At 39.8% G+C, this 15,459-nt stretch overlaps 4 protein-coding genes across 4 annotated transcripts; 1 reads left to right on the top strand and 3 right to left on the bottom strand.

Annotated features, from left to right (window-relative positions):
• Window positions 1-715: 715 nt before the first annotated feature.
• Window positions 716-1,692, bottom strand: LOC116258062 (chlorophyll a-b binding protein of LHCII type 1-like). Its single transcript, XM_031635140.2, has one exon. The coding sequence runs from the start codon at window positions 1,615-1,617 to the stop codon at window positions 820-822; it is 798 nt and encodes a 265-aa protein (XP_031491000.1). The 5' UTR covers window positions 1,618-1,692; the 3' UTR covers window positions 716-819.
• A 5,099-nt stretch (window positions 1,693-6,791) lies between these two features.
• Window positions 6,792-7,855, bottom strand: LOC116257403 (chlorophyll a-b binding protein of LHCII type 1-like). Its single transcript, XM_031634117.2, has one exon. The coding sequence runs from the start codon at window positions 7,788-7,790 to the stop codon at window positions 6,993-6,995; it is 798 nt and encodes a 265-aa protein (XP_031489977.1). The 5' UTR covers window positions 7,791-7,855; the 3' UTR covers window positions 6,792-6,992.
• A 2,558-nt stretch (window positions 7,856-10,413) lies between these two features.
• LOC116257402 (chlorophyll a-b binding protein of LHCII type 1-like) lies at window positions 10,414-11,466 on the bottom strand. The gene has a single exon (XM_031634116.2). It carries the CDS (start codon window positions 11,395-11,397, stop codon window positions 10,600-10,602), a length of 798 nt encoding a protein of 265 aa, XP_031489976.1. The 5' UTR covers window positions 11,398-11,466; the 3' UTR covers window positions 10,414-10,599.
• Window positions 11,467-13,193: 1,727 nt separating this feature from the next.
• On the top strand, window positions 13,194-15,020 carry LOC116257945 (uncharacterized protein PHLOEM PROTEIN 2-LIKE A4-like). Its single transcript, XM_031634970.2, has 2 exons — window positions 13,194-13,364; window positions 14,451-15,020. Exons 1-2 carry the CDS (start codon window positions 13,264-13,266, stop codon window positions 14,836-14,838), a joined length of 489 nt encoding a protein of 162 aa, XP_031490830.1. The 5' UTR covers window positions 13,194-13,263; the 3' UTR covers window positions 14,839-15,020.
• Window positions 15,021-15,459: the final 439 nt, after the last annotated feature.

The following is a 15,459-nucleotide window of genomic DNA, read 5'->3' on the forward strand; positions in this document are numbered from 1 at the left end:
AAATCACAATTCCATTAATGCAAATGTTTGCTGAAATCTGGATCTTTGGATGGAAAGAAAGAACTTGACAGAAGCAGAAAGCACAAAAACCACCAAGCAGGAAGCCAGAGCTTGAATTTATGGATGCAAATAAGCACTGGAAATAAATAAAAGGCCATTGTATATTGTTAATGACTTGATGTAAAACACGGAGGCCGCATTTTTAGCAGAATGTTTTAACAGAATTGGAGCTAAGCAGCAAGCTATTGCAGGAAATGACTGTATAATCCAATTCCAAGCTATTCGCAACCTTAAGAATATATTTGTATCTTGTCAGAGTTAATCCTGTGATTGATATCTACTGTACGTTCTAAACTTGCACCATAGAACGAGCAATGACATCCGGATCTTCACAGGCTAAGACCTCGCCAAAAAAAATCAAGAAAATTGAGAAATGTAATTCCACAAGGATGTAATTGAAAATCATTTGAATTTTGATTCCCTGCAAGAAGCTAATGGGAATAGATCTGCTGCCCAATTGAGCAGAAGAACTCATGGTTATAACTGGTTTGCATTCACCACCCGGAATTTAGTGTTTCCATACAGTAGCTTACCTTAGGGGTAATGGAACCAAGCTCTAAAACTGGACCATTAGAAGACAAACACAATAGACTGGTGTATGCCTCACCAATTATATTCCTCTATAAAGCTAATATTTGAAACACAACAGTCAACATAGATCAGAAAAATGATATTTTTTAAGTAGCAGAACTCATTTCACACTTTGGGGAGAGAATAATTTTCATGTAGTTACAAACATGGGTATCCCCCAATTAGAGCTCACTTGCCCGGGACAAAGTTGGTGGCATAGGCCCAGGCGTTGTTGTTGACTGGGTCGGCCAAGTGGTCCGCCAGGTTCTCCAATGGACCTTTGCCTGTCACAATGGCCTGTACAAAGAATCCGAACATGGAGAACATGGCAAGCCGCCCATTCTTGATCTCCTTCACCTTTAACTCTGCAAATGCTTCAGGATCGTCAGCCAGACCCAGTGGGTCGAAGCTACCACCTGGGTACAGTGGGTCAGTCACCTCGCCAAGCGGTCCACCGGCAATGCGGTACCCCTCTACTGCACCCATGAGAATGACCTGTGTAGCCCAGATGGCCAGGATGCTCTGAGCATGGATCAAGCTCGGGTTGCCCAAGTAGTCAAGTCCTCCCTCGCTGAAAATCTGAGCACCGGCTTTGAACCAAACAGCCTCGCCGAACTTGACTCCGTTCCTAGCAAGCAACTCGGGGAAGACGCACCCAAGTGCCCCCAACATGGCCCACCTGGCATGGATCACTTCGAGCTCCCTGTTCTTGGCAAAGGTCTCTGGGTCAGCAGAGAGACCAGCGGTGTCCCAGCCATAGTCACCGGGGAATTCACCGGTGAGGTAGGAAGGAGCTTCACCGGAAAGGGGGCCGAGGTACTTAACACGGTCTGGACCATACCAGGGGCTACCGGAGGAGACGGGTTTGGGCTTTGCAACGGACTTTCTCATTGTGACACGGCCGTCACCAAGAAGCTCAGAGGAAGATGGAGCAACGTTGACAGCCCTGCCTGCGAGGGTGGGAGAAGAGAGAGCCATGGTCGCCATCTTCAGAGGAGAGTAGGTGGACTAATTGGTGCTAGCGATGGACCTAGAACGAGTAGTGAAGTGGGTGCCTTTTGAGCTGTGCCGATTGTGCATATATATAGAGCGGAAGTGAGGGAACCAGCCAGAGATGATGTGGGGAGTGGACCCTCCACGCTCTTATCTTTGAAATCTTCTTCTCTTGTGCAATAGGTCGATGCCATCTTTGGCCTCATTTTTGGCCACTCGTTTCTCTTCTCCATGTTCTCATGCAGATTTCTGTTGCCAACTTTCAAGAGTTGTGTGTGTGTGTGTATTTTTTCTTTTCAAGATTCTGTTATTCATTTCAATTATATATTCTCAGTGCGATGCAACTGCAATGAAATCTTGATTGGACCCAAAACCTTGTGCTATTAATTGTTTGAACTCTTCAAACTCATTAATTTGAAGCAGAGGCAACCACATATGTGAGGGGAACATGCCTCCCTAGCTCTTCAAAAATCTTTATAGAAGTGCATACATATTAATATGAGCACTCCTTCCAAATAAAAATCTATACATTAGTATTTTGTTACCAAAATTACTAGCTCCGCCACTCATTCAAACAAGTAATACTAGAAAATTATTTATTTAAACAAGTAATATGTAGAAATTTATTTAAAAAAGAACCACACAGATGCATCAGAAAGAGTCCTCTTCTCTGTGTTTGGTTGCTGAACTATGTTTCTCAAATCAGCTTTCGAAATGAAATTTGGACCTAAACCTTCTTGGAACAGCAATAACCAAGGCTTGGCGCATTGTTCCAACCCCTTTAATTAGGCCTTCTTCTGCTGCACATTTTCTAAAGTCATTTAATTTTTGAAGTTTTTACTTGCTATGCGTTATGGCTTGTGAACTTCGACAAGCTGATACAGTTTAGCAACTTTGTAGATAGTGAGACCTTAAATTGAAAAATATTTACTAGATTGCTTTCATAACTTACAAAGGAATTCATGAGTGCAAAAGGAAAAGTTCCGACAAAATTGAAAATTCTCTCAAGTTTGTGAAGCCTTCAACTGTAGTGTATCGTCTTGGAGGAAAGTACAACGTGAAATTAACATAAGCGGTTGGTAATAAAAGGCACTGAGAGTTTAAAAAAGAGTAAAGCATTGATTGGTGCCTAGAAAACAGGCAAAATAGCATGAACCCATCACATGACATGGATTTTACATAACGTGATAAGTGGAATAAGTTCTACCAGACCTATTTTGGGTTTTTTTTTTTCACTCATTGTAAAAGAAATCAGTTGGTTCCTTTTTCTCAATGTTTCTGATGTAACTATAATTTATCTTGCAGTTGTGCCAATGATTTTGCGGTGCCTAACCTATGCAAAGCCTCTAACCATACTTATCTACTTCAAAGATGTCATTTGAGGGCATGTAATGTACCTCACTATGTTTGATTTATCTTGCCAGGAGGAATGAATCTTGTATTAGTTTCTTGTTATCTGAATGTGTGATCTTGCAGGTTGTGTGAAAGATTGGTGTCTAACATGTGAGCTGGAGTAGCATGTATTAAAACTTGGGGATGGTGGACGTCCTTATCTCCCTCTCATCTCCTTTCATATTTGTAAATTTGTGGTTGAATAGGTAGTGGAGGTCAGGAAGATGCATACGAGTTCTGAGGTATGCAAATGGTCTGTCAACAGTTTATGCTTCCTATTGTGCAAGTTGGTTTTCCTGTTTGTCGTCTTCCCTTTCAAAGCACTGTCAAGGATCACTATTTTCATTCAATATTTTGCTAGATCTCTTGTTCTGTTCATGACAAAGCTGTTTATCTTCAGGCTTCTAGTTGCTTATATGCATCATATCAGTATCATCATTGGGCTGGAGATTGGATGCTGGTACTTCTCTCAATGCAAATTCTGAACTTTTTTGCACTTGAGAACTGTTGCTTTTCTTTCTATGCTTGTTTTTAGTGCTTATGTGAGGCATAGACAGAAGTTTGTTATTTGAACCTCATGCTTCCATCATCTCATATCTTTTAAGTCAAACATACATAATGTGGTGCTTTAAAACCCCTGCCCTTTTTCTTTGTACCATTTGCTGCTTTTTATATTCTTGGTATTACTGCATTACCAATTCTCTTTCAATTAATTTTCAGTAAGAAGCATGTGGACTATTGTAGACTGCTGTTTAATGCTTATATGGTTAAACATTAGGTTCAAAATGTTCAGGCCTATGGTCCTACAACATGAGAAGGTGCATTCACTGATTTGGTTATATTCTCAAATTTTAACCAGCAAACATGGCAGTGTGGAGTGTAGACTATAAAACATGTTCATGGTTATAGATTTCTGCTTATATGCTGAAAGATTGACATCTGGAATTTCACATCTATGGCCTCACAACATTAGGGAGGCATATTGTTTTATAAAATGTTTGTAGTCTAAAATCTGCTTTATGTTGACCTAAGTTTAAATGTTGATGCTATGCTAATATTTATTCATGGGACTAACTGTACACAGTTGTGGACTTGCAGTCTGCTGTACATTGCAAAAAGTCAAGAGTGAACTACATTTGCATGATATTCACTTCACAGGCTTTGGATACTTCTCAATCCTTAGTTCTTTATTTCACATCTTGCAGTTGCCCATACAACTTGTTTAAGGGTCTCCTGGTATTTCAGGTATATTCATTTTGATAAGGATGAAAGCATGTAATAGACTTGCTTTTCATATTTCATTGTTGCATTTTGCATTTGTAGTAAAAAAAAATTATGAAATTTTTTCTGGTGCAGTATTGTCTTTTCCAGTTGAGCAAAACTATAGCAGTGGAAGTCGTCAGATGCACAGTCGCACTTAGGTGACAACTACAATAATGAAGCTATTAATTAGCCTTGTATACTTGACCATATGTCTGTACCAGTAAAGACTGAATGGCATACTTGTCCAAAGCAATAGATACTTTCTCTTATATCAAAAAATGGGGCTGTGCACCTGACGACTTCCACTGCTATGGTTTTGCTCAACTGGAAAAGACAATACTGCACCACGAAAAATTTCATAATTTTTTTTACGACAAATGCAAAATGCAACAATGAAATATGAAAAGCAAGTCTATTACATGCTTTCATCCTTATCAAAATGAATATACCTGAAATACCGGGAGACCCTTAAACAAGTTGTAAATGAAGGCAAAATGCAATGTTTATAGCTTTGAAATTTCAAGAAAAATGAACAAACAGTTAGCAGAAATCATAAATCATTTTCAAGAAAACGTATAAAATGGGTTCAAGGCTTCAAGCATAAGAAAGGTCGTAAAGCAAACCTAGCTCATAAAAGTAGAATTAAGTCATAAAGGAGGCTCCAAAGGTTCATAATGTGCTTTCCCCTATTGATAAGGATGTCCAATGATTCAGTATCCACAAGCCTGTGAATATGTGCCATGTGTTGTAGGTGAGGTGGGTCCTTGATAGATCATGGCTCTCACATGGTGTTGCAGAAGGGCTGGATCTGAACCTTTCGTGATCTCTCTTTGAATATATGATGCCGATGTATAGGCAAGGAAAGAATTGGTTCTTGGCAAGATTTCCAATATCAAGGGCACTGCTACTACTGACCACATATAAGGGATGATTGCACAAGTAACAAGAAATCTCTCAGACTGCCCATTCATTACCATCCCTACCAATTGGGGCCCATCGTTGGAGTGTTCTTTGCAGCCGCTTCAACTGTAATTCAACTTAACTTTTACATTACTGAGGATATCAAGTTGAAGAGATCTAGTTTCACCTCTACCATTGATCTGCAGCTTCAGCTTTCTCTTGGTCTCGTTGTTTGAACTCACCGATTTTCTCCTTTGCTTGTTATTTCTACTTATGTGTGTAGATTAAGAAGCAACCCCCAAAAACAAATTGATATGCACGCAAAGTTGGTAAGTGAATCTTGTTGTAATGTGTTTGTAGTAAAAGCCGTTGGCACTTTCTGTTCTTGCCCTTCCGTCTATCGTGGTTCAGTGTTTATTTGAATGTCATTATGAACTGGATGGTAAAGAAGAGGAATTTTATCCCAAGAAGGTTTCTGCAATGGTAGGGGCAGAGGCTGGTAGGCAGCCAATTCTTGTTGAGCTTCCGTGGTGTCAATTCTCTATGTTGCAAAAAGAAACTTGAAACATGGTAAGGGCGCTACCCTGGAAACAGAGAAAGAAGCTGTGAACCATGAGAAGATGAAAAGGGGCTTGGGGGTAGGATTTCTGCCTGTGCTCACAGAAGAGGAGTTCTTATTATCTCTTTGTCGAAAAAAAAGACGGAGATTGGGCAGGGCAGGACGTTCATCTTTTGTAATGTGTAGATCGAGTCCAGGAAACCCAAAAATGGGGCTTTCATTTTCAGAACACTACAAATTATACAATCCTAGGTGCCGATTTTCCTATATATCTTCATGAAGGCGACATCATTTTAGTTTTGTGAAAAATGTACATGTAACTATCAATCGAAGTAACTAAATAAAATGCTTTCATATCAATAAACTTTTACCTAATTGAATGGCGTCTTGGTGAAAAAATGAAACCGAGATCACAAGCGAATCAAAATATTTGATGCCATTGTATTTATTCAAAACTTACAGAAAATGCCTCCCGGGTTTTCAGCAGACTGGCGTGCACTTTCCCATGTCGATGTGACTTCTAGAGATGCACTGCAGCCAATCGATCCATCCTCACAAAACAAGTTAAATCTGGATCCGGGTCCAACTGTCTTGAGGTCCAGTACTTGCATATATTTGTCCCCATATGAGATCCAAACTTGATATCAGAATCCGATCACTAATTTGACCAGAATGAAATTAGACAAATCAAGATCCAATCAGGAAACCAAATCCAAATCATCTACAGGCCTAATATCATAGGAATTGCAAACGAACCAATTAGGTTCTCAATCATAATCGACTAAACTTCCCTATCAACCTCCTGTCAAGGGTGGACACGGATGTGGGCTATGTGTGGGCAAATGTCCACACGGACACCAAAAATTTTTTGATTTTTATATTGTTATTTTGTAGCATTCTTTCTTATTTACATATTGGTGTCCCTTAAAAAATTGAAGTTTTGTACCTACTGCTTCCTAACCAGACTTTTTTGGCTCTGCACCTGTTACCCTCTGCGCAATGGTAGTAGATTTTCGGCATCAGTATGTAATCAGCAAAAATATGCTGCCAACAGTTGATCAGCAAGCAAGAAGCGTGGTGAATGCTTGAAACTCTTAAATTGAGGGAGGACAAAATATGATGCTTAGACATCATCCATGGCCACCCAAGTGGAAGAAAAAATGCATTCTTCTGAACAGAACAGAAGCATGGGTCTTTACACATTTCAAGATCACAGTCCCTGTACATTTCACAGTTCTCAGCAGCAAGGAGTGCTTCACTTGCCGGGCACAAAGTTGGTGGCATAGGCCCACGCGTTGTTGTTGACTGGGTCGGCCAAGTGGTCTGCCAGGTTCTCCAATGGACCCTTGCCTGTCACAATGGCCTGTACAAAGAATCCAAACATGGAGAACATGGCAAGCCGGCCATTCTTGATCTCCTTCACCTTCAACTCTGCGAATGCTTCAGGATCATCAGCCAGACCCAGTGGGTCGAAGCTACCACCTGGGTAAAGTGGGTCGGTCACCTCCCCAAGCGGTCCACCGGCAACGCGGTACCCCTCGACTGCGCCCATGAGAATGACTTGTGTAGCCCAGATGGCCAGGATGCTCTGAGCATGGATCAAGCTCGGGTTGCCCAAGTAGTCAAGTCCTCCCTCACTGAAGATCTGAGCACCGGCCTTGAACCAGACAGCCTCGCCGAACTTGACTCCATTCCTAGCAAGCAGCTCAGGGAAGACGCACCCAAGTGCACCCAACATAGCCCACCTAGCATGGATCACCTCGAGCTCCCTGTTCTTGGCAAAGGTCTCTGGGTCAGCCGAGAGGCCAGCGGTGTCCCAGCCATAGTCACCGGGAAATTCACCGGTGAGATAGGAAGGAGCTTCACCAGAGAGGGGGCCGAGGTACTTAACACGGTCTGCACCATACCAGGGGCTGCCGGAGGAGACGGATTTGGGCTTTGCAACGGACTTCCTCATTGTGACACGGCCATCACCCAGGAGCTCGGAGGAAGATGGAGCGATGTTGACAGCCCTGCCTGTGAGGGTGGGAGAGGAGAGAGCCATGGTTGCCATCTTCAGAGGAGAGTAGGTGGACTAATTGGTGCTAGTGATGAACCTAGAACGAGTACTGAAGTGGGTGCCTTTTGAGCTGGGCTGAGAGCGCATATATATAGAGCGAAAGTGAGAGAACCAGCCAGAGCTGATGAGGAGAGTGGACCCTCCACGCTCTTATCTACGAAATCTTCATCTCTTGTGCAATAGGTTGAAAACGTCTTTGTCCTGATTTTTAGCCACTCGTTTCTCTTCTCCAAGTTCTCGGACAGATTTCTGTTGCCAACTTCCTATACAATTTTTCTTTATGATTCTGCTAGTGATCTTGCATATCAAATACTGTCCGTGCAATATCGCAACTTCAATCTGAATCTTGATTGGACTCTGAACCTTGAGCTATATATATATATATATATATATATATATATATATATATATATATATATATATATATATATATATATATATATATATATTATCTGATGATTTCCATGTCATTAATTTGAAGCTGGAGACATATAAGTGAGGGGCACATGCCCCCCTAACTCTCCAAAAAATCTTATACAATTGGGTGTACATTTGAAGTTCGGTAACTATTTTCAGTTAAAAATTTATGTATTATTACTCCCTTACAAAAGTTCTGCTCCACCACTAATTAAAACAAGCAATTGCCACTAATTAAAACATGCAATCATAGTGAATTGTTTAAAAGAAAAAGGGAAAGGAGCTCGCTTCATACGCCGGGAAATTTTTTTTTCAGTTTTTGGTTGCTGAACTGCACTTCTCAAGTGGAACTTGGACTGGGATCAGCGGTGAACCAAGGCTCGGCGCAGTGATACAACCCGTTTAGGCCCTCTTTTCTTGCACATTTCTACAGCGTGTATGAATTATTTTTTGAGGATTTTACTTTATAATTATCTTTGATTGGGTTATTAACTTGTTGCAATAGACGAGGCAGGGGCTAAGCTGTTTGTCTCCATTTTGATTTTTCTTGGCATCAACTCTCTGTGCTGCAAAAAGGGTTGACACAAATATGTTAGTTGAAGCATAGCAACGGCATCACCTGAGGTACCAAAAACAAGCATGGTACTTGGAGGAATAAGGGGAAAGTTAGAAGCTTCGGCTTTCAGCCTAGTGGTTTTTTATAATCTATGTTAGACTTGTGTTTCTTCAACAGCTTGATATAGTCTTCAAAATGACATATGGCAACATCTAATTAAATTGAACATTCTCTCAATTAGTTTGTGAATCCTTGATGAACTCTACACTAACATGTTGGGGAGGCTACGACATGAAACTAACTTAAGATCAAAATTGGTAGCAATAGATAGTACAAGAATTTTAAAAAGACTCTTTCTTTCAAAATTGGTTATATGCCCAATGCATGAATTTTCTTGTGCCAGTATGGTTAATGACTAAAACACCCTTACCTCACACTGAAAGAAAAAAACTTTTTTGTAAAGACAAAAACAGAAATGAAAAAAAAAGTAAAAATAATATAGAAAACATTTCTTTTAAATTAACAAATATATTTTCTTCCTTTACTGCGCACGCACACAACTTTCTCTCTGTTGCTTCCTGCTCAGGGAAACAGGCGATTAGATAGCATCAGGTCCATCCCTCCATCTTTCATTGAGAAACTATTGATACCTTGAAAGTTTAGTTCATCTTAAAAAAATGTTGGCAAAATGAAAGGATGCATGAGCCTGTGCGTCTATATACACATATATATAAAGGGCATGGTTCCAACCAATCTGTTTTTGGGACTGGTTTTTCCAACTCCTTTTTGTCTCTTAAAGTAATTTCTTTCTTTTCCCCTTTTTGCAACTAACTTTTCTGTAATCTTTTATGTGATGCTTTGTGAGATCAAGTTAATAGGGTGACTAATGAGCCCATGAATGACTCATAGTCTATGATCGTAAATACTTAGTAAACATATCTCATGAATCATATCTTTTATTTACTTTAAGTAATAATCTACCGAGTCAACATATTTACTCGGTCCTCCTTTGTATATAAGTTAATCATATACAACTTTAATATCAAGATAAAAGTCATGTTACCGAAAAAAGTTATTTCTTTGTAATATTGATGTAAATTTGGACCTGAACAAAAAAAAAATTGATGTGCTAGAGTTGAAGAAAAAGAAAAAAATACGGTTCACAAACTAATGCTCTGAAAGGAAGATCCATTCCTGTAGGTGGTTTCCTTGGTAAGTCATGGGACTCGCAAGGTGTTCCAAAGCGTATGGATCTGAATTGGGACCTTTCCTCCATTTTTTGCATATATATATATATATATATATATATTGTTAGGTTCCGCTTGAACAGTAATTTTGTATATTGCAAAAGGCGTCAAGTTGAGAAGATGGAGCTCAACTTTGGCTTGGTATATTGGTCTCTATATAAAGGTTATGAGAGCTTCAAGGCACTAAATACCAAATGCTTTCAATCCGTGAAAAACTACTTATCTAATTAATTGCGCATCAGTGAAAGGTTGAAAGAGGGATCATAAACCAATTGTATTTCTTGGAAACATAAGTAAATATCATGCCACCATGGATATGGCATTGGCCTTCTATGTGGCCATAAAAACTTAGTTCATTGGTGTATCATGTTCATGATCTGGCTATATCAGGATGTCATGATAGAAATGGCACTTAACGTGTCCATTTTATATGGAAATTGAAACACTAGATTAATTGGATGTAATACACCGATTGCCCAAGTGAAAAAAATATTGTGTTCTTTTGGACAGAAAAGTACTTTTTTATACATCAAAAAGATCACACAGTCCTTCACATTTACAATCTGTAGTGTCAAGCACTACTTCACTTGCCGGGAACAAAGTTGGTGGCATAGGCCCAGGCGTTGTTGTTGACTGGGTCGGCCAAGTGATCTGCCAGATTCTCCAATGGACCCTTGCCGGTCACAATGGCCTGAACAAAGAACCCGAACATGGAGAACATGGCAAGTCTGCCATTCTTGATTTCCTTCACCTTCAACTCTGCGAAAGCTTCGGGGTCATCTGCCAAACCCAGTGGGTCAAAGCTACCACCTGGGTACAGTGGGTCGGTCACCTCACCGAGTGGTCCACCAGCAATGCGGTACCCTTCAACAGCACCCATGAGAATGACCTGTGTAGCCCAGATGGCCAGGATGCTCTGAGCATGGATCAAGCTTGGGTTGCCCAAGTAGTCAAGTCCTCCCTCGCTGAAGATCTGAGCACCGGCTTTGAACCAGACAGCCTCGCCGAACTTGACTCCGTTCCTAGCAAGCAACTCGGGGAAGACGCACCCAAGTGCCCCCAACATGGCCCACCTTGCATGGATCACTTCGAGCTCCCTGTTCTTGGCAAAGGTCTCTGGGTCAGCAGAGAGACCAGCGGTGTCCCAGCCATAGTCACCGGGGAATTCACCGGTGAGGTAGGAAGGAGCTTCCCCAGAAAGGGGGCCGAGGTACTTAACACGGTCTGGACCATACCAGGGGCTACCAGAGGAGACGGGCTTGGGCTTGGTGGCACCCTTTCTCATGGTCACACGGCCATCGCCAAGAAGCTCGGAGGAGGAGGGGGCGACGTTGACAGCCCGGCCGGCGAAGGTAGGAGAGGAGAGAGCCATGGTCGCCATCTTTGGAGTGGGTGAAGGTAGGTCCAAGGATGGTGGTAGATGAGTGGGTTGAGTGGGCGCTTGATGGTGCATGAGACATGGTGGTCTTACTTATACAAGCTGTGGAGATGAGGCACAGAGGATACTAGCCGTTGTGCTCACCTTATCCAGTGAAATCAATATCTTGGATGTGATTGGTTCCCTAGATTTATGAGGTTCTCATCGATATTTTTCTGATTTTGTGGGACCCAACTCTTGCAGCTCACCAATTCGTATTTGGCTTTAGGAAATTGGATCGGATCACGGTTTGCATCCAGATCCAAATAAACAGAGAAACCAAAAGAATAATGCAGGGTCCACGGGCGGTAAGTTGATTGGATATCGGACCAGTTCGGATAAGTTATCATGTCCATCGCAAGTTCTTCTTTCACATTGGTGGTCCACGTCGTTGATAAGTTATCTCAGAAATTCAAATACCTACCCTTAATTTATTGTATATGCTACTGTTTTCATTGCAGTATTTTTAGCGATTGTTTCAAATATTTTGTCCTACGTATACAACAACATCAAGAAGCCTGATGATTTCTACTTGATTAATAATGCAATACGAAAATTTTGATTTTTATCGGTGTATGTGTACTACCAGTAAAAAGAATGTAACTAATTAAGTTTATTTTCGTCGATTATACTTTTTAGGATAATTTTCAAAATACAACTAATTAAGATCTTGCGAAAAGTTAAAATTAACTTTTTAATTTTTAAAGAGTTACACCTGAAGTTTCAATTGTGAACTATCCATAAAATTATTCTGTCAATGTGACTCTTAAATCAGTAAAATTAAGAATATCACTTTTCCCTAAAGAATTAAGCGACCTAACGTAACCAACTTTATGAGAACATCTACAGCATGCTTGAACAGCTGTGGAAAAATCTTGCGAAGAACCTTTTAGTGTGAAAACTTTTTGAAGAACTGTACAGAAAAGAAAGGAAATAGTTATAAATCTCGGCTAACGTTCTGGCTTTAATTAATTGTGAAGAGAAAATTATTCATCTGCACGACGTAGAACATAAAAAGAACTACTATACAATACCGTTAATTTTGTTCAAATATTATTGGTTATAATTATGATCGTAATGCAAAGGAATAAACTTAATTTTTTGCTTTTATGGAGGCTATTTGAGCCATTTTTAGGACATTAAGCTAAATTTAATTTGCCTTTATATAACTTGGAGCTAAATAAGGAAAGCTTGCTTTCATCAATAGGAAGAGCGTACATGTGTTTAAATAATATCAATATGTTAGGTGTGTCTTTCATTGTTATGAAATAAATGTTCAGGCTTGGTTTTCAAATAAAAGTTTAAAACCTTTCAAAACTAAATAGGCTTTTATCTATCTTAGTACTCTGGTGAAGTCAAAAATTTTGGCTGGGGAAGAGATACCTGGTGTGGGCAATTGTCATTATATGTGGCTCTGCATATAAATATATATATATATATATATATATATGTAGGAAAATTAATCTATGTTATAGGTGGGCATGAGGTTGAAAATTGAGGATGGGAGTAGTTGATCTAAACAGCAGGTGAAACCAGTCGTGAGCTTAGTCCAGATGCTGACAAATTGGTAAAAGGAATGCGACGAATAAATTGCCGAGTTCAAACTTTCTCATTAAGTAATCGAGAAGAAGCGGAAACAGCCAATGAGAGGTTGTTCACCTGTCGTTCCTTAGCAAAGCAAAAACTCAAAGGTTTTATGAATATTTTGTAAAACTGGTGGAACAGCAGGCTGCCGTCTATATAAAGGTCATCATCAATCTTCACTGATCAATACTCCGCCGGCTTCCTTTGCGCTTTCTCGCCTGACTTTCTGCTTGCCCTTTGGCAGCCATGGCCATGTTCCAATCCTTCGTCCTCTCTCCCAAGTCTCTCTCGATTTGTTGGGCAAAAGAATCCAACTACTGGACGGTGTCTCCTATGCCCAACTCACGGTATACCCTCCTCTCCTGCACACACACACCGTCTTTACTTGAACTGGGCCTTCTGATCATTTGCAGTGTTACACAAACTTCTCCCCACTGATTTCTTCCAATGCATCTGGGTGTTTGCTTGGTTAATATTTTGATTGACTTTGTGGAGACACATTGATGTTGGTGTTCTTATTGTCTATTCGCAATTGAAATTGGTTGAGTCGATCGGCCAGGAAATGATACATTTTGCTTGCATCAAGTTTTTTTTTTTTTTTTTTTTTGCTTTCCACGTGATCGAATGTTTGTTGGTAATCATTTGTTTGTCACAAAAAACGTGTTATTTTTGAAAAAAAAAAGTGTGAAATGTTGTTTAATTCTTTAAAAAATACATTTTTTTGAAAAAAATGTTAAAACGATACATGCTTTTAACACATTTTTTGGTTTTTTATTTTTTTCATTTTTTTAATGCCACATTTTTTTTTATTTTTTGTAAATCTACTTATCTTTTAATGTTTGTGTTATTATTTTCTTACTTATTTTATTTTTCTTCTACTTTTAGTTTTTAATTTTTTTAAAAAATATCATTTTTTTTATCTTTTTCAAGTTCACCATATTATACCCGAAAAAAACCTCTTTATTTAAAATTCTGAAATGTTATTTGTGACTAAGGTTTATGCATTCTTTTCCTAAATATTAAGTCAATCATGTGACTCATGATCTAAACTATAATGAGGTTTCTTGTTTATTTGTTTTTTTGAATAATTTCCAATTACCAAAGGAAAATATATTTCGATTTGATTTGATTTCACCAATTTCCTGAAATGGGTGCTTAATTTGTCGAAAATTTCTGCAATTAAAAAACAAATTTTCTCATGCCCTCTATTGATGACTTATATTATCATCATATCCCTTCTTTTTAATATACACATTTTCTTTCTCCAATTATAGCCCTTAATTGCGTAACAATTCTACATTACACATACGTATATTATTCCAAACTTGTTCATGACATATCATCAAATCTTCTACCCTCAAGAACTTACTCATAATTTATCAACCCGCATCATTATTTCTTGATCACTCTTGACAATTATCACGATATACCAGGTTCCTGCAGAAGGCAGTTCTTTTAGAGGTCTGCTTTCTGCAGATCGGGGGCTCCTTCGACACAGCAATGCTCGACAAAGATACCACATACTCAGTACTGTATTTATTCAAACACAATTACCCGGCAAGAGGTCTGGACACGCCGGCGGAGGTCTCCCTGTCGCAGAAAGATGGGCAGAAGATCTGCCGCCGGCAAGTGTATCTCTTCCCCGGCAGCCCCGACCTCATGCAACGGGAAGGAGAGGAATGGCTGGCACTCGAGGCGGGGAGGTTCCAGCCCTCTGTCGTTAGCCGCGAGATCAGTTTTAATCTGCTGGATGACAGTGAACAATGGAAGAGCGGCCTCGTGTTTGCTGGGGTGGAGATTCATGCTGTCTCAGAAGAATAAGTCTCGACACAATTGATCTTGCGTTTCGATTGACAAGCGGTTCCCAGAATGAGAATTATATATGAGCGGCAGCTTCGGGTTGGGGGAGTCCTGTAAATCCATTTGTGCTTATCGACGGGTCTATGGCGTGTTGTGTTTCTATGATTGTAATAAAGTGCATGGATGTGCAGATCCATATTGCATTCGATTTGTATTTCAGATTCAAAGATCACGAGCCCCACATGCAAGAAATTTTGAGCCATAATACGAAAGTAAAGAATTTTTGTAGGGTTGGTGTAGACAACTGCCCAGACCAAAGTCGGGTGCTAAAAAACTCGCCGAGTCAACTCAAAGACTTGGTTTTGGTCGAAACTCGGCTTGACTTGTTCATGACTCGGCGTTATTTGGCCATGACTCAGCTGACACTCAGTTTGACTTGGCCAAAACTGTTTGACTTGGTGTAGTCCGGTGATATTGCTCATTTACCAAACAAATTTACATATTACATACGAAAGGTAAAATTAGTTAGGTTTAGCTTCCTGTATGGTGTATTTATTTCAAGTTTTAGGACATTAGACTCTTTAGTTTTGGATTTTCAGTATTATAACCTGTATGTTGAATGAATTTGTTAACCATTTGATA

The sequence above is a fragment of the Nymphaea colorata genome, chromosome 7, assembly GCF_008831285.2.
Source record: "Nymphaea colorata isolate Beijing-Zhang1983 chromosome 7, ASM883128v2, whole genome shotgun sequence".
NCBI lineage: Eukaryota > Viridiplantae > Streptophyta > Magnoliopsida > Nymphaeales > Nymphaeaceae > Nymphaea > Nymphaea colorata.

What these genes read in the sequence shown, in the direction of transcription:
- LOC116258062 (XM_031635140.2), bottom strand. Translation starts at nt 1,617, where the DNA reads ATGGCGACCATGGCTCTCTCTTCTCCCACCCTCGCAGGCAGGGCTGTC.
- LOC116257945 (XM_031634970.2), top strand. Translation starts at nt 13,264, where the DNA reads ATGGCCATGTTCCAATCCTTCGTCCTCTCTCCCAAGTCTCTCTCGATT. An exon ending in TCTCCTATGCCCAACTCACG is followed by an intron (nt 13,365 to 14,450) that starts GTATACCCTCCT and finishes ACGATATACCAG; the next exon opens with GTTCCTGCAGAAGGCAGTTC.
- LOC116257402 (XM_031634116.2), bottom strand. Translation starts at nt 11,397, where the DNA reads ATGGCGACCATGGCTCTCTCCTCTCCTACCTTCGCCGGCCGGGCTGTC.
- LOC116257403 (XM_031634117.2), bottom strand. Translation starts at nt 7,790, where the DNA reads ATGGCAACCATGGCTCTCTCCTCTCCCACCCTCACAGGCAGGGCTGTC.